Source organism: Notolepis coatsorum, assembly GCF_963971535.1.
Source record: "Notolepis coatsorum genome assembly, chromosome: 5".
NCBI lineage: Eukaryota > Metazoa > Chordata > Actinopteri > Aulopiformes > Paralepididae > Notolepis > Notolepis coatsorum.
Window position 1 is genome coordinate 192,055,904 of NC_140169.1, and position 18,578 is coordinate 192,074,481.

At 46.6% G+C, this 18,578-nt stretch overlaps 1 protein-coding gene across 1 annotated transcript in view; it reads right to left on the minus strand.

Annotated features, from left to right (window-relative positions):
* The window catches only part of cryl1 (crystallin, lambda 1), a 140,109-nt gene that overhangs the window by 81,344 nt on the left and 40,187 nt on the right, over nt 1-18,578 (minus strand). Inside the window, exon 3 of the mRNA XM_084314525.1 lies at nt 13,300-13,426. Coding sequence (XP_084170651.1) covers nt 13,300-13,426 — 127 coding nt within the window. The remainder of the gene's footprint in view (nt 1-13,299; nt 13,427-18,578) is intronic.

Genomic DNA, 18,578 nt, shown 5'->3' on the forward strand with positions numbered 1-18,578 from the left:
GTTATTTCATGTCGCGCGTCAATTGTTTGAACTCCTCCGCTCAGCCCCTCGGCACTACCTGTCTATGACAGTCTACTGCCGCAACATAGTCAAAAGATACTAAGCAAGCAAACAAAAGCGTTGATAAGAAGGAAATCAACAATATTGACATTACGGATTCCTCGAGTCGCCTCAGGGCGCTGATCTTGAGGGCATCACTGAGATGCTTGGATCATCGCTGCATTGGAGGAGCGCGACATCACCTCTGAAGGCCTGACACGCAGACCAGCAATAAGAAGCTAAGTAAATTGTTTTATTCAACTGTGAAGCCTTTCGTGTTAAAGAACACAGTGTGAATTAGTTACTTTGCTTGTCCATTGGGGATCGGTTTGTTAACTGGCTGCGTCGTCTTGCGCTCATAGACGTTGCGCGGCCTAAGCGGCAGCTAATTGATTGATGGATTGATTGTTCATTAAAGAGGACTGTGGATTATTGAATAATTGCACCTGAGCACATTGAAAAATGGCATCGGGAGGATCAACTGTTGATACTAATGGCTCATCAAAAACAAATGGGAAAAAATTAAACTCACTGCCAAAGGCATGGCATATAAATTGGAGACACTTCATAGTGAACGTCACGCAAATGTTCGCAAAATGAAAGGTCTTATGAAGGTATTAAAGCAGCTTATGGATGATAATGACAATGCTTCACATGTGCAGTCTGAATTGGACAATTTGAACCAAATGGTTGAAGATACCACTCTGTTACACAAATCCGTAATCTCTTTAATTTCTGAAGAGGAACATGAAAAACAAAACGAATGGTTTGAAACAATATTAAAATGCAAAAAGGGATTCATGGATGATGTAAGGCAGTGGCTTTCTGAAACTGGGAGACAAAAATACAGTACAAGTGCCAATGTTTGTGTACATGATTCCCCCATACCTGTAACACAGCAAGTAACTCCTGTTGAAATACCTGATGAACACTGTGATGTAATTAAAGCTGATGATGATGAAATCAAACCAAGTGACAGTGTGTCAAATTCTGGAAGCAGAGGTTCAGCCTATCGAAGCTCTGCTGGGCCTAGGTCTAACATCTCAACCACGTCTTCCGCACGCAAAGCTGAATCTGACATGGCCGCTCTAATTGCAAAACAAAGGCTATTAAAAGATAAGCACGCAATAGAGCAAGAGGAAGAAGAAGAAGAGGAGCTGCTAAGGAAGAAAAGGGTACAATTAAGAACGCAGGAAGAAGAGCAAGAGGAACAGCTAAGGAAGAAAAAGGAGGAACTAAGAAAGAAGAAGGAGCAACTTGAACTTGACATGGAAATAGCTTCAGCAGCGGCTAAAGTCAATGTGCTAAGAGGCTCTGGAGGATCTCGTATTTCAACTAATATGTCTGTTGAATCTGATGGCATGAGTTCTTATTTCCGAAGAGGACAAAGGAATGTTCAGACACTCAGTACTGAAGCACAAACCGCTACAACCACAGATCAGAATCTACAACCACAACCCGAATTGTCAAGACACACAGGGGTCAAGGGACAAAGGACGTTACAGTGCCCTCAAGCACAGCTACGGATTCAGCACCAAAGCGTTCACCCTGCACCACAACAAGCAATCAGCAGCAGCAACATAATCACTGTTTTAGAGAAACAGAATGAAATAACAGCTTTGCTAGTCCAACAACAGTCTCTTTCATTCTTGCCTAAAAGAGACATTCAAATTTACGGTGGTGACCCTTTACATTTTCACACCTTCATAAAGTCATTCGAGCACAGCATTGAACAGAAGACTGACAACCATATGGACTGCCTGTACTTCCTTGAACAGTTCACTAGGGGGCAGCCTCGTGAGCTTGTCAGAAGCTGTCAGCACATGGCTCATGACCGAGGGTATGTGAAAGCTAAGGCTTTGCTACATGAGCACTTTGGGAATGGACATAGAATTGCTTCTGCCTACATGGGAAAGGCTCTTTCATGGCCACCAATAAAATCAGAAGATGTCAGAGCTCTGCAAGCATACAGTCTCTTTTTGAGAGGATGCTGCAACGCCATGGAAGAAGTGGAAATGATGTACGAGTTGGACATGTCTGCCAACATGCTAGCCATCGTTAGAAAATTACCTTACAAGCACAGACATATGGAGAACTGTGGCCTGTGACCTGCAGGAAAGGCGTGGCCATAGAGCTAGATTTCCTGACATTGTTGACTTCATTGAACGACAGGTGAAAATTGCAAGTGATCCAGTATTTGGCAATATACAGGACACACCATCAGCAGCAGCACCTAAGGATGTGAGGAAGTCCAGCAATCAACCATATACAAGGGCAAAGGAAAGTAGCTATGCTACCACCATTGCAACAATTGATAGGAAAGAGGAACCTGGAACAAAGATGGAGAGAAGCTCATCTAGTACAATGACTTGTTGGTTTTGCGGAGGTGGACACACATTGGATATGTGCTCTCTATTGGAAAGGAGGGTGCATAGCGAGAAGATTGGCTTCTTGAAGAATCATAATGTGTGTTTTGGCTGTTTGTGCATTGGGCACTTGAGTAAAGAATGTAGGCAACGCCTCTATTGCAAAATATGCAATCTCAGGCACCCTAGCATACTTCACATGTACCACAAGGAGGAGGGAACAGATCAAAGGCCAGCCAAAAGAGAATCGGAGACAGCAGTGGGCAGTGCTCCGATCTCTGTACAATCCAGTGGTCTTACAGGGGCCGGTGAGCAGGACTGTACACTCTCTATAGTACCAGTACAGGTCAAATCTAAAAAAGGACATGTTACAATGACTACCTATGCCTTCCTGGATCCCGGTAGCTCAGCATCTTTCTGCACTGAGCGGCTGATGAGCAAGCTGAACGTCACCGGAAGAAGAACAAGTATTCTCCTTAGGACTATGGGCCAGGAGAAAGTGGTTGAAAGCCAAATTATTTCAGACTTGGAAGTGGCTGCGTTAGATGGTGACTGGTTTTATGAACTCCCTGACATTTACACACAGGAAAGCATGCCAGTCCACAGAGGCAACATTCCGAGACAGAAAGACCTTCAAAGATGGCCTCACTTGGAACATGTTTACATTTCTGAGATTGACTCTGGGATTGACCTGTTGATAGGAGCCAACGTTCCCAAGGTATTGGAGCCTTGGCGAGTTATACGGAGTGTGGATGAGGGTCCATACGCAGTCAAAACTGTGTTGGGTTGGACTGTGAACGGACCTCTCGGAAGAAAATTGGACAACCAGAATCGTCCAAAGAACGGGAGTTTGGCAAGAGACAAATCAAACCTAGCAGAGGACAGACAAGCTGCCACTTCAGAGAAAGAGCTACAAGAGGATTTGGACCGAAAATTGGAAAAGAAAGAAAAGCGAACAGACGATTCTGTTGCTTCCAAGAGAGCGAGGCGGCGTGACAGAAACGTAGACAATAACATTAAGTTTGAAAGCAACAATTCTGAGGACCATCACATGGATTTCAAGCCTGTGTCCCAGGAAAAATCGAAGGACAACATTGATACAGGAAAGAAATTCAGAGCTAAAAGAGAATCAAAGAAGGAAGCACTGGCGAGTCCAAAATCGAAATGGCCAGTTGAAGATTCATACACAACTGACTCTAGGGACAAAGCAAACAATGACACTACTTCTGAAATGCCCCGTGGCTATAAGGGCCAAATTAAAACAAAGAGATGTCCAAGGAAGAGGAAGCGGTGCCGGCTCAAAGACAAAAGGTTTGCCTTCAACAGGAAAGAGAGGTGAAAAGAAAAGAGAGCCGTGAGAACGCCAGAAATTGAACTTCATCAGGAAGCGGAAGAGCCATGAGGACATCAGATGTTCATATTCATTGGACCCCATAGACTGATACATAGATATACACCCATAGACTGATACATAGACATACACCCATAGACTGATACATAGATATACACCCATAGACTGATACATAGACATACACCCATAGACTGATACATAGACATACACCCATAGACTGATACATAGACGTACACCCATAGACTGATGCATAGATATACACCCATAGACTGATACATGGAGATGTGCACCCATAGACTGATACATGGAGATATACACTCATAAACTGACTTTGCCACTTTGGATTACAGTTTTTTGTTTTTTCTGACTTGACTGACCTAGCGATCATAAAGATCCCTCCTTAAGGCTATGTGCTAGTAACCTCTGGCCCTAGGATACGATTAAGAAAGAAGAAAAGGACATTTGCGAGAAAATTATAAAAAAAATCGAAAAAAAAGAAAAAAACTAACACAAAATAATTGTGCCTTATATTTAATGTTTTTCTTGTATGCTCCTACATAATTTACAATTGTGTAGTTATTACATGTGAATAATTAGGGGCCGGTAACGAAAGAAGCTATTGTTTGAGTAATTAGGGGCCGGTAAAGAAAAATAACTATTGTTTGAATAATTTAATGTTTTTTCTTGTAGGCACCTACATATTTTACAATTGTGTAATTATTATATTTGAATAATTAGGGGCCGGTATGTAGGCGCCGTAATGGAGGTCTCTTTATTATGATTCAGTATTCTAGTTTTGTTGTATTATTTGTGAGGTTTTGTCCGCTGCTCACCTACTCGCTCTGTTCCTTTAAGCCTACTCGCTCTGTTCCTTTAAGCCTACTCGCTCTGTTCCTTTAGTTTTCTGTTTAATCAATTGCATTCTCCTCACCTCACTAGCCCCCACCCTCGCGTTCGTTTGCTCTTCAGCAACCACACCCTTGGACTACCTGTCATTATGTGTTTGATTGGTCTGGTGCCGAACACACACTTCTAGGTTCAAGTATCAATTACCTTCACGCACCTGTTGTTTATCCTAATTAGTTCCCCTGTGGGCTTTAAGTACCTCGCTCTTCCCCTCTGTCCCTTGTCGGGTCGTCCCGTATCATTCCGTATCATATCTCTATCACCAGGACTCCTTCGGGAGGTTCTCTGTCTGTTATGCTGCTTTCATCTCCGGCGTGAGATGCACTCTAGCCTTCGCCTCCTGTCTCCGTTTGCCTGAAGCAGACGCCCAGACGCGCATTCAGACCTCCGCGCAGCAGACGCGCATCCAGACCTCCGCGCAGCAGACGCGCTCTTCACTCCAGACGCGCATCGCTTCCTAATACTCTACGGGAGGATGCGTCTCTCCGAGCCAGGCGCGCTCTTCCGCGCAGACGCGCATCCAGACCTCCGCGCAGCAGACGCGCTCTTCACTCCAGACGCACATCGCTTCCTAATACTCTACGGGAGGATGCGTCTCTCCGAGCCAGGCGCGCTCTTCCGCGCAGACGCGCATCCAGACCTCCGCGCAGCAGACGCGCTCTTCACTCCAGACGCGCATCGCTTCCTAATACTCTACGGGAGGATGCGTCTCTCCGAGCCGGCGCGCTCTTCCGCGCAGACGCGCTCTTCACTCCAGACGCGCATTCAGACGCACTCCAGATGCGTCCTCCGTACCGGCGCGTACTCCAAGCAGACGCGCACGACTCAGACCTCCGCGCCTGATGCGCCCTCCGTACCGGCGCGTACTCCAAGCAGTCGCGCAGGGGCTGTTTGGTCCGGACTATCGGACCAGAATTCGATAGTCCGGTTTTTCGGGTTTGTGTGAATGCGCGTCGAACTCGGTCCGCGGACCAAACACACAAACTCTGGTCCGACCAAAAGCATAGGTCTCGGTTCGCTTCATCGGACCAAATATAGGAAGTGCTTATTATTACCACTGCTCGCAGCATTCACTGCAAAACAAGCACACTGCATCTATCTATCTATCTATCTATCTATCTATCTATCTATCTATCTATCTATCTATCTATCTATCTATCTATCTATCTATCTATCTATCTATCTACCGAGGCGAACGGCATTCACTGCAAAACAAGCACACTGTACACATATGGGCAGAAGACCAAATAAAACAGCTACTTGTGGGCACTCATAAAAACAACGTGGTGTATTGATTGATTGATTGATTGAAAACTTTATTAACAGATTGCAGAATGGGTACAATACAGTACAGCTCAATACACACAATTGTTAAGGGGATGCAGACCAGAGAAAGACTTTCGTCTTGTTTACATCAGGGTCCCCCATTTTCAATTCATCAGGACATATATGACATACATGACATACAGATAGTCAGTACTGCTACATCTATACATTTATGACATACCAGATTTGCAAATACAGTACTGTTTGTGATACAGAAGGAGTCAAGAAAAGGGAGTATATACATTTGACGTAGAAACTGTACATTGGAGGAGGTTGGGTGGGGGGGGTTGGGTACGTTGGGATATTGACAACCATACTGGGTAATTTACATTGGAGGTGGTTGGGGGGGGGGGGCACACTGTATAAACAAGCAAAACTGTACATTGAGGGGGGGGGGGGGGAGACACTGTACAAACAAACAAAATTGTACATTGGACTATTGACAAAACCATACTAGGTAAATGACTGTACATTGGAGGGGGTTGGGTTAGGATATTTACAGGGGCCAGTGTTGAATTGCAGTCTCCCGTAGGTGTCCCTTGAGAGAGGTTTTGAAAGTGGGTAGTGATCCACATTCCTTTACAGCTTTGGGTAGGGCGTTCCACATTGATGTGGCATAATTGCGAAACGTGTTTAGTCCCTTATTTGAGCCGAATCTGGGTTTAACATGATTTGTGGAGCTCCCTCTGGTGTTGTGATCGTGGTATTCACTGACCTTTGGGAAGTATTTTGACATGTACATGGGTACCTTGGTCGTGTAGTGTATCTTGTAGACCAGGCCCATTGCAAGTTGCTGTACTCTGTCGTCTACTCTAAGCCATCCTAGGTTGTCAAAGTGGGCAGGGGTGAGGTGGGTTCTAGGAGTAAGGTCAAGCAGTAGTCTGACCAGTTTGTTTTGAGATGTTTGTAATTTTGTTTTTAGCGCCTTTGAGGTGCTTTGGTACCATGAGGTGCAAGCATAGTCGTAGTACCCCTGAATGAGTGCTCCTGCCAGAGTCTTCAGGGTATTCTTGTTTACCAGAGAGGAGATCCGGTACAAGAATCGAGTTCGTTGGTTGACTTTTTTTATTACATTGGATGCCATTTTGTCACAGGAGAGATTAGCCTCTAGGATGGAACCCAGGTAGGTAATTTCATCTTTCCTTGTTACAATATTGTCACCCACTGTAACTGAGAAGCCGTCGGTCTTGCTGAGTTTGTTATTTGAACCGAAGAGAATGGACTCTGTTTTGCCCATGTGTAATGATAGTTTGTTATCAGCGAGCCATATGCAGATTCTGCCTAGTTCCGAGCTGAGGGTTTGTAACTTGTTCTTGTCAGAGAGCAGCAGGGCTGAGTCGTCCGCAAACAGGAACAAGTTGCAGTCACAAGCTGACGACATGTCAGTTGCATAAATTAGGAACAGTAGCGGTCCTAGTATGCTTCCTTGTGGAACACCACAGCTCACTGTGAGGGGGGGGGATAGGGTACCGTTTACCTCCACCATCTGTTCCCTCCCCTCAAGGTAGGATTGCATCCAGCTCACTGATAGACTATCAAAACCAATTGCTTTTAGCTTGTCAATCAGAATGGAGTGATTGACCGTGTCAAAGGCCTTTTGTAGGTCCAGCATGACCATGCCGTGTACAAGTTGTTTAGCGAGAGGATGGTGGTAATGGGCTTCAATAGAACAATGGATCAATGCCACGTCAAAACTCGCCTCCGCTGATCTGGAGGGCTCGCAGTCCACACACAGACACACACACGCGCGCGCGCGCACACACACGGGCTCGCAGCCACACACACACATTTCCACTGTCCAATAGACAGGCGCCCTTTTCGACCGCGTGACATTGTTCAGAAAGTTCGGTGCGCCTCACAAATTGCTGTGAACGCAGACGAACCAAATGAAGAATGCAACAATGTTGCAACTTCACCACCAGAACCGCACCGAGTCCACCAAAACTATATGTGAAAGCGACCTTAATCTTTGAGTTTGTATCATGCAATTATTTTAATTATGAAAAGGCTTTATGGATTACGAAATATGAAAACGAAAACTGATAATTTGATTGACAAGTCATGATATTATTTACACTGATTATCTTATTGTAACTATTCTTATGATTAGAAACTATGTGCACTTTCCCTTTAAAGAGACCTACCTGAGCTATTCACCTGTGTGGTTTACCTTGATAAGGGGTGGTGGCTTGCGTGGGAGACGTGGACCGGGAAAGCAAACAGTTTTTGTACCGCTTAAAGCTATAGATAACTCTATGTTGGTGGGAGCTGTGCGGTTAGATTTTAGTGCTGCATTTGATGTGCTGGACCATTCTCTACTGGTTGAGAAACTTAAATGTTATGGTTTTAACTCTTCTGCTTTAAAGTGGATACTAAGTTATTTGTCCTCTAGATCAGTGGTTCTCAACTGGTCTAGCCTCGGGACCCAACATTTTCCTTAGTCATTAAGTCGCAACCAACATTTTTGAACCACTATGATTTATTTCAAAATATTTTTTTTGCAGTAATACACAATATTTCATGCACTGTTAAAAACATGAAATAAACTCAAAAAAGTGCAACTAGGGCTAAAAACCCAATGAAATAAAATAATAATAAATAATATATGCTTCTTAGCAGATTTCTTAGCTTAATGATCGCCGGGGTTAAATTCATAATTTACCATCCCTCGCCAGCCCTATTTAACATGGAGAAGTTCCCCTTCTTTGCAGGGCTATAACTTTTTAAATTGTATTGCTAAATTGACATTACCATGGCCCATTCAAAGTCCTATATCTATTGTTCAGGGTGTAGCAACGTTATACTTTTTCATTCACATATTCATACTAAAATACGGTCTAAAGTATAAGTATGTTTTTATCGTTTTCTGCAGCTTTCTCCAGAACTTGATTTATAGCCCTAAATGCATTATATTGATGATCAAATACAGTTTGATAGCGATCGGTGCCAGATAAAAAATTTCAACTGGACGTGGTTCTAGAAGTTACTATACTACTATAGCGAGTGATCGGACCAAATTGAAATGAGCACCAGCTTCTACATCCTGTTTCTTCCCTGGGCGATCCGCCACCAGATGGCGCTCTTGAACCGTTAGATAGTTGACAGGGGCTCACCAGTACATATAATGTCTCCGGGGGAGAAATATGATTTCGATCACAGATTTTTGAAATATTGATATCAAAGACGCTGTACAGCGTCATCGGCAGAATAAGCATGGCGGGGAATGACGTGTTTCAGCGTCAACGGCGATTAAAGGGTTAACATCCCAGGGAACTAATGGGATAACTGGGGATGTTGTTTGCTCCTGACAAGAGTCTCAAACTGTGAGGTCATGCTCAATGTCCAATCTGTTCCTCTGATTTGTCTTCAGCTGGACCAGAGCTGAGAAGCCACTTTGACAAAGATAGGTAGTGTAACAAAAAAATGTCACACATCCGTGACCCACTCAAAATGGCCCTGCTGCCCACTTTTGGGTCGCGACCCACCAGCTGAGAAACACTGCTCTAGATCACAGAAGGTGTATCTAAATGGCAGCATGTCCAGTAGCAGAGGTCTAGAGTGTGGCGTTCCGCAAGGAAGTTGCCTAGGACCTTTGATCTTCTCTGTATTTACTAATGACTTATCTTGGGCTACCAAATGTGCTACAACAGTTCTGTTATGCAGATGATTCAACATTGTATTACGATGCACCATGATGCAATGCACTTAATGGAGTTTTGAGCAGAGAACTTAAAGTTGTGCATGACTGGGTAGTATGTAATAGACTTGTCCTTAATATCTCCAAGACTAAATGTATTGTGCTGGGAACAAGGCACAGGTTATCTACAAATCCAAAGCTTCATTTAAACTTGTGTAATTCGGCAGTTCAACAAGTTGAAAGTACTAAACTCCTTGGAGTGATGCTGGATTGCACTCTGTCTTGGTCTCAGCATATTAATTATATTGTTTTAAAAATGGGAAGAGCAATTGGTATTTCCAGGAAATGTGCTTCTTTTGTTGCCCGTCCCCTTTTATGTCAGATAGTGCAAAGTTTAGTTTTATGTCATCTTGACTATTGCTCTGCGATGTGGTCATCTGCTGCCAGTGATTTTATTTTATTTTATTTTATTGATGGATTAAAAACACACAACAAGGATCCAAAGGATAACATGAGAAAGAGTAAAACCCTTATTTCCGTCATGGTCCCAGGGCTGTTAGGCCACAACAAAAACACGACATTTAAAACATTAGAAGACTAACCTATAAGCGGTCAGGTGGCGTAGCGGAGATTGCGTTCGTCACCAACGCCGGAGACGCTGGATTCGCCTGTTCGAATCCAGCTCCCGGCGTTGTCACCAGCTTGGCTGGCCGTTCACACTAATACAATTGGCAGTATTAGAGGGTGGGAAAGCTGGCGGGGTGGGTCTGGGTCATTGTAAACAGCGACTCCTACAGTTCGGTCAGGGTGCCTGCTCAGCGCGGATAGGATCTAAGGGGGGTAGTGTGATCCTTCCACACGTTACACCCTCTCAGTGAGAGTCCGCGCTGCCAGGTGAAAAGAAGCGGTTGATTGGCTAGACGTGTGTCGGAGGAAGCACGTGATAGCCTCCACTCTCCCAGACCGACTGTGGGGGGTAAGTGCGCAGCGACCAGGAAGGGGATTGGGAATTGGCATAACGACTAACATTGGGATGGGAGAAAATCGGAGGAAAAAGAAGGGGGAAAAAGATCAAAAAAAGAAAAAAAAGAAGACTAACCTATAGCTAAAATTGTATACCCCACAATAACTAAAAACTGATTGGAAACCCATTCAAACTATAGGGGGCTATTCCTCTATTCTGTCCATGAGCCACTTCCTGACGCTTCTCTTGAAGCTGTGGAGGCTCGAGCTCTGCTTGATGGGGATAGGCAGCTTGTTCCAATCCTGGGCTCCAGAGAAAGTAAGGGAGCACTGGCCCAGTTTGGATCGGAAAGAAGCAGGCTTCAGGTTTGCTATGCTTGTGGTGGTGACCTCAGGAAGCTCCAGGTGGTCCAGAACAGGGCAGCACGGTTGGTACTGGGCTGCTCACTAAGGTCTAATGTGAGCTGTATGCATGCCCGCCTCTCTTGGCTTAACATTGAAAATAGATTGTCTTTAGTTTTAATATACTTGTGCTGTTCAAGTTGGTCATGAGCAGTAAAACTCCTGTTTTTATACATAATCAGATTGTTTTTAGTAATACTGTGCACAAGCATTACACTAGAGGTTCCAGTAGTGGGCAGCTTGAATTGCCAGGTCCTAAAACCAACGCTTTAAGGAGATCTTTTATTTTTAGAGCATTAACTCTTTGGAATAACCTGCCTCAAAACCTCTGCTGCATTTACAGTAGATTCACTTTTTTAAATAATCTTAAATTGTTTTAAAATTGTTTTTAACACTGTAAAGTAATTTTTGTTTTGTTTTACACTGTAATGTAATTTTAGCTATCTTAATTGTTACAGTTTCAATATCAATCAAAATAATCGTGATTATGATTTTTGCCAAAGTCAAGCAGCCCTAGACTGATGTGTGGACTGGAGTTCAGTAACTTATTACACTGTGAAATTCTCTCTCGGCAGAGCTTGAGGTGTGGCCAGCAGTAGCAGCCCCTCCCTATACCCACTGAAATCCAACACACACATCACACAAAAAAGAAAAAAGTGCAGTACCAGTCGCCTAGAGGTCGCTGTTTGACAACATTACAGATTCTACCTTTAATTAGTTATAGACGGTTTCACTGTAATTCTGTTGCTAGGGAACAGTTTGGACAAAAGTATATTTCCTGTCAGTTATTGCATTAAACAGGAACAGGAAATACACTTGGGTCCATTTAGATGCATGTTGAAACCGTCTATATTATGTTGAGGAGTATATATTGAGGTGTTTTCTTTATATCATGACATTTTGCTAAGATTTTGACATTGCAATATATCAAAGTGTTTACAGTATCACAATATATTGAATGGTGACGTCATGTATGGTATGGCCAGGTTCTTGTCTACACATAGCCTATTGATCTCAGGGAGAACAGTACCAGAAACAGAAAGTAGTGATCAATAAACCGCTAGTGACTATGAGGAAGAGAAACTCTACGTATTTCTACCCAGAATTTCCTTGTCTCTAATAAAACCTCCATTGTTCTCCATCAAGATAAGTTCCATCCACTGTAATGATTAATCTTATGTGTAATGCCTGGTACCCATAGGCCATGTGTAAGGATACTCTCTCTCTCTCTGTCTCTCAATGAGGAGCACCATTGTCTGTTTTGCAGAGTCAGTGCGGAATGTAATCTTGGCTTAAAAACCTCACTTCCTACTGTAGTTCGCAGTGCGAGCACATGTGTGAGTGTGACTAACAACAACTAAATACCATGACACATATAAACAACATATTTGAAGCAAGTTTGGCAATAATTATGACCAACAACAGTATTCTTTCCTAATACTTCCTTATAGTATATTGTGGAAAGGCCTGGAGGTACAGAGGCCTGGAGGTACAGAGGCCTGGAGGTACAGAGGCCTGGAGGTACAGAGGCCTGGAGGTACAGAGGCCTGGAGGTACAGAGGCCTGGAGGTAAAGAGGCCTGGAGGTAAAGAGGCCTGGAGGTACAGAGGCCTGGGGGTACAGAGGCCTGGAGGTAAAGAGGCCTGGAGGTAAAGAGGCCTGGAGGTAAAGAGGCCTGGAGGTAAAGAGGCCTGGAGGTAAAGAGGCCTGGAGGTAAAGAGGCCTGGAGGTACAGAGGCCTGGAGGTACAGAGGCCTGGAGGTAAAGAGGCCTGGAGGTAAAGAGGCCTGGAGGTACAGAGGCCTGGGGGTACAGAGGCCTGGAGGTAAAGAGGCCTGGAGGTAAAGAGGCCTGGAGGTAAAGAGGCCTGGAGGTAAAGAGGCCTGGAGGTACAGAGGCCTGGAGGTACAGAGGCCTGGAGGTACAGAGGCCTGGAGGTAAAGAGGCCTGGAGGTAAAGAGGCCTGGAGGTACAGAGGCCTGGAGGTACAGAGGCCTGGAGGTAAAGAGGCCTGGAGGTACAGAGGCCTGGAGGTACAGAGGCCTGGAGGTAAAGAGGCCAACCAGCTGCTTCAATCCCCGGTAGTGACATAAAGTTAGATTCCAGTTGTGAGCTGGCAACTCAAAGGTGGCTGGTGGTATTAGATATTTGTTGTCCACCACCCCTGCCAAACTGCCCTTGAGCAAGGCATTGAACCCCCAGCACAGAAACTCTCTACTGAATGGAATAAAAAATGTATTCCTTTTGTCCCTGTGGTTGGGGTAAAGCCACCATGCCTAGTCTATGTGTGATAGGTTGACTCTAGGTACCTGGACGAAGAAGGCTCCCTCTAGTGCCTGGGGCAGGTCATCATGACTGCTGACCAGGTCTAGCTGCTCTGTGGCGCTCAGCTCTCCTCTCAGCATGTGGGCCTCCTGCAACTCCCCCAGCTGCTTCCTGGGTCACAGAGAGAGCTGCTCAACACCAAAGAGTTCCAGATTAAAGGTTTACACACCCACGTGCACGCACGCACACACACACACACACACACACACACACACACGTTTTTCAAACTTTCATTACATGCACTGAAACTCTGTGACCTGTTGGATACTAGGAAATAGAATTAGCACCTGACTTGTTAATAAAATGCTTTAGACTTCTAGAAATGGTGGTGCTGTCGCCTCACAGCTAGAAGGTTCAGGGTTCGATTCCCGCTTGGGGACCAGGACGCCGCGTTGCCAGGTACCCAGGTGGGGTATCTCCCGGGCCTTTCTGTGTGGAGTTTGCATGTTCTCCCCGTGCTCGCAAGGGTTTCCCCTCCAGAATTAAAACCCAATGGAAAAACATGCAGAACAGATCGCTAACGCTGTCGCGTCCCTGGCGAAGGCGGACAGGAACACTTTGATTGGTCCCTGAGCTCGGCCCCACGCCGCAGCCCATGTCTGCTCCCAGCTGCCCTTGGGGGGAAGGACGACGGGATGGGTCAAGCGCAGAAATAAAATTTAATCGGTGACCCAAAGATTGCATGTGTGTGTTCCTGTGTGTGCCACCCATCGCATGTGTGTGTCGCTACATGATGACATTGTCAATGTGTGCAATGAATAAAGACTTCTTCAAAAGTCTAGTTTAATCTTAAATGACTTCAGCTGACTTTGAGTCAGCTATCACTACAGCCAAGTAACAAGTTCAGTCCACTCCTGACTGACCACTGGTGATAGAAAAACGTGTCTCACAAACATTACGTGGTGATTGAAAAACGTGTCTCACAAACATTACATTTTAGACTTCCAGATCAAGAAAAAGGAGCACTATTCAGTTCAAATGTACAACTATAATCACGTTTTGATGTTAGCAAACGCAGCAACAGACCAACTGTAGTCAATTGTAGTCATTGCTTTTGCCTCGTAATGGACCAAACATTCTACTGAAAGTGTCTATAGTTGCGTAACCTTGGGATACACAATACACTAAGACAGGATTGCCCAATAAAATAGAGGTTACATTGAGGATTTCACAGACATCACTTAGTAACAAACTAAATATTGTTTTTCAAAGGAAATTTACATTGACTTTTTAGGTGTGACTGGGCATCATCCATATCTCACCCTGACAGCAGAGACATTCCAAACTAAACACAACTAGACTAACAGAGTTCCAGTTGTTAACACAACTTAGTACATCCACATTTATTTGTCTAATTTCTCCAATGCCATTCCCCGGTTGGCACTCCCTCAGTAGCGTCCTCAGGGTACATTCTAAAGACTAGTCAGGCTAGCTTGGGAAAATGTTGTCAGGTTGGTTTGCAGGTCAAAAGACAACATTCGTTAAGCATCAACAAGGAGGTGCAGTCCTTCTGGTTCCTTAAAGAGGAATGTGCTATTGACATGGGCCTTGGAAAGATCAAGGAGGTAGAGCAGTCGTCTGGCAATCCGGTTCGATTCCCGCTCCTCCCGGGCAGCGTGTCGATGTGTCCTTGAGCAAGACACTTAACCCCTAATTGCTCCCGATGAGCAGGTTGGCACCTTGCATGGTTGCCTCCGCCGTCGGTGTGTGAATGTGTGAGTCAATGTGTGAGTGAATGGGTAAAATGTGAGTAACAAATTGTAAAATGCTTTGGATAAAAACACTATATAAAAAAGCAGCCATTTACCATTATATCTGACATGGACATGCAGATGCATGCATGGAGCTGCTCCAATGACAATGAATAGGAGGCTGATTTTGTTGACCCACAAAATGTTTGTTTACTATTCACATTACATTTACATTTACATTTAGTCATTTAGCTGACGCTTTTATCCAAAGCGACTTACAAGTTCTGTGCGACAAGACAGCAAGAAGGGTATAACTCTATCAGCTGAGTAACAATGTTCATCAAAGTGTTGCGTGTTACAGTGTAGGTTAGTTTATTAGGACAAGTGCATGACAGTAAGGTTAGTCGGGGTTAGATTTTTTTTATTTTTTTTTTTTATTTTTTTTTATCATTTCAGATAATGGTTGAAGAAGTGAGTCTTTAGTCGACGGCGAAAGATTGGACGGGATTCGGCTGTCCTAACTGGGATGGGTAGTTCATTCCACCATTGTGGGGCAAGGACTGAGAATAGGCGGCTTCTCTTTGATGACCCTCCGGGAGCTTGGATAGGAGTAGATCTGAGGCGGCCAGAAGATGCAGAGCGTAGGGGTCTTGAGGGTGTGTAGTTAGAGACCATTGACCGGAGGTAGGCGGGAGCGGTTCCCTTTGCCGCACGGTATGCTAGGTCGAGGGCCTTGAAGCGGATACGTGCAGCAATGGGGAGCCAGTGCAGGTCCCTAAGAAGTGGGGTGACATGGGCCGACTTCGGTAGGTTTGAGATCAGGCGGGCCGCTGCGTTTTGAATGAGTTGAAGAGGCTTGGTGGCAGTGGCCGGGAGGCCAGCTAGCAGTGCGTTGCAGTAGTCGAGGCAGGAGATGACTGTTGATTGGACGAGGAGTTGGGTGGCTTCTTTTGTCAGGAATGGGCGTATCCTTCTGACGTTGCTCAGGAGGAATCTGCAGGTTCTGGTTGTCGCTGCGATGTGAGCAGAGAAGTTCAACTGGTCGTCGAGGACAACACCAAGGTTCTTGGCGGTCGGGGACGCGGTCACAGCTGCATTCTCGACTGTGATGGAGAGGTCGGTCAGGGGGGAGGATTTGGCCGGCAGGTGGAGCAATTCTGTTTTGCTTAGGTTCAGTTTGAGGTGGTTGGTCGTCATCCAGGCGGAGATGTCGGACAGACAGGCCGAGATCCGCTCAGAGACGTGGATATCTGAGGGAGGGAAGGAGAGGAAGAGTTGAGTATCATCGGCATAACAATGATATGAGAAGCCATGAGACGTGATAATGTTACCCAGTGATTTAGTGTAGAGGGAGAAGAGAAGGGGTCCTAGGACCGAGCCCTGGGGGACACCCGTCCGGAGGGGGCGGGTGGCCAACAGAGTCCCTCTCCATGACACTTGGTAGGAGCGGTCATTGAGGTATGATGTCAGCCATGTCAGCGCAGATCCAGCCACTCCCATTCCTGCGAGGGCCGCGAGGAGGATCTGATGGTTGACTGTGTCGAAGGCTGCAGATAGATCTAGGAGAATCAGGACAGAGGAGAGGCCTTTCGCTTTTGCTAAGTGAAGTGCCTCTGTGACCGCAATGAGGGCCGTTTCTGTGGAGTGGCCAGTCCGGAAGCCAGACTGATTGGGGTCTAGGAGGTCATTCTGTAAGAGATAAGCAGTAAGTTGGTTGGATACAGCACGTTCAAGTGTTTTAGAAAGGAAGGAGAGAAGAGAGACAGGACGATATTCAAATATTTATACTTTCTTTTTGTTCTGGGTAGAGGGCATACCTTACAGTATTTTACTTTATAGAGACTGAGAGCTGAGAGGGATGCAGGGAAGCTGGGAGGGACACAGGGAAGCTGAGATGGACACAGGGAAGCTGGGAGGGACACAGGAAAGCTGAGAGGGACACAGGGAAGCTGAGAGGGACACAGGGAAGCTGGGAGGGACACAGGGAAGCTGAGAGGGACACAGGGAAGCTGGGAGGGACACAGGGAAGCTGAGAGGGACACAGGGAAGCTGGGAGGGACACAGGGAAGCTGAGAGGGACACAGGGAAGCTGAGAGGGACACAGGGAAGCTGAGAGGGACACAGGGAAGCTGGGAGGGACACAGGGAAGCTGAGAGGGACACAGGGAAGCTGGGAGGGACACAGGGAAGCTGAGAGGGACACAGGGAAGCTGAGATGGACACAGGGAAGCAGGGAAGCTGGGAGGGACACAGGGAAGCTGAGAGGGACACAGGGAAGCAGGGAAGCTGAGATGGACACAGGGAAGCAGGGAAGCTGGGAGGGACACAGGGAAGCTGAGAGGGACACAGGGAAGCTGAGAGGGACACAGGGAAGCTGAGAGGGACACAGGGAAGCTGAGATGGACACAGGGAAGCTGAGAGGGACACAGGGAAGCTGGGAGGGACACAGGGAAGCTGAGATGGACACAGGGAAGCTGGGAGGGACACAGGGAAGCTGAGAGGGACACAGGGAAGCTGAGAGGGACACAGGGAAGCAGGGAAGCTGAGATGGACACAGGGAAGCAGGGAAGCTGGGAGGGACACAGGGAAGCTGAGAGGGACACAGGGGAGCAGGGAAGCTGAGATGGACACAGGGAAGCAGGGAAGCTGGGAGGGACACAGGGAAGCTGAGAGGGACACAGGGAAGCTGAGAGGGACACAGGGAAGCTGAGAGGGACACAGGGAAGCTGAGAGGGACACAGGGAAGCTGAGATGGACACAGGGAAGCTGAGAGGGACACAGGGAAGCTGAGAGGGACACAGGGAAGCTGAGAGGGACACAGGGAAGCTGAGAGGGACACAGGGAAGCAGGGAAGCTGGGAGGGACACAGGGAAGCTGAGAGGGACACAGGGAAGCTGAGAGGGACACAGGGAAGCTGAGATGGACACAGGGAAGCTGAGAGGGACACAGGGAAGCTGAGATGGACACAGGGAAGCTGGGAGGGACACAGGGAAGCTGAGAGGGACACAGGGAAGCTGAGAGGGACACAGGGAAGCTGAGAGGGACACAGGGAAGCAGGGAAGCTGAGAGGGACACAGGGAAGCTGAGAGGGACACAGGGAAGCTGGGAGGGACACAGGGAAGCTGGGAGGGACACAGGGAAGCTGAGAGGGACACAGGGAAGCAGGGAAGCTGAGAGGGACACAGGGAAGCTGAGAGGGACACAGGGAAGCTGAGAGGGACACAGGGAAGCTGAGAGGGACACAGGGAAGCTGAGATGGACACAGGGAAGCTGAGAGGGACACAGGGAAGCTGAGAGGGACACAGGGAAGCTGAGAGGGACACAGGGAAGCTGAGAGGGACACAGGGAAGCTGAGATGGACACAGGGAAGCTGAGAGGGACACAGGGAAGCTGAGAGGGACACAGGGAAGCTGAGAGGGACACAGGGAAGCTGAGAGGGACACAGGGAAGCTGAGAGGGACACAGGGAAGCAGGGAAGCTGAGAGGGACACAGGGAAGCAGGGAAGCTGAGAGGGACACAGGGAAGCTTAGAGGGACACATGGAAGCTGAGAGGGACACAGGGAAGCTGAGAG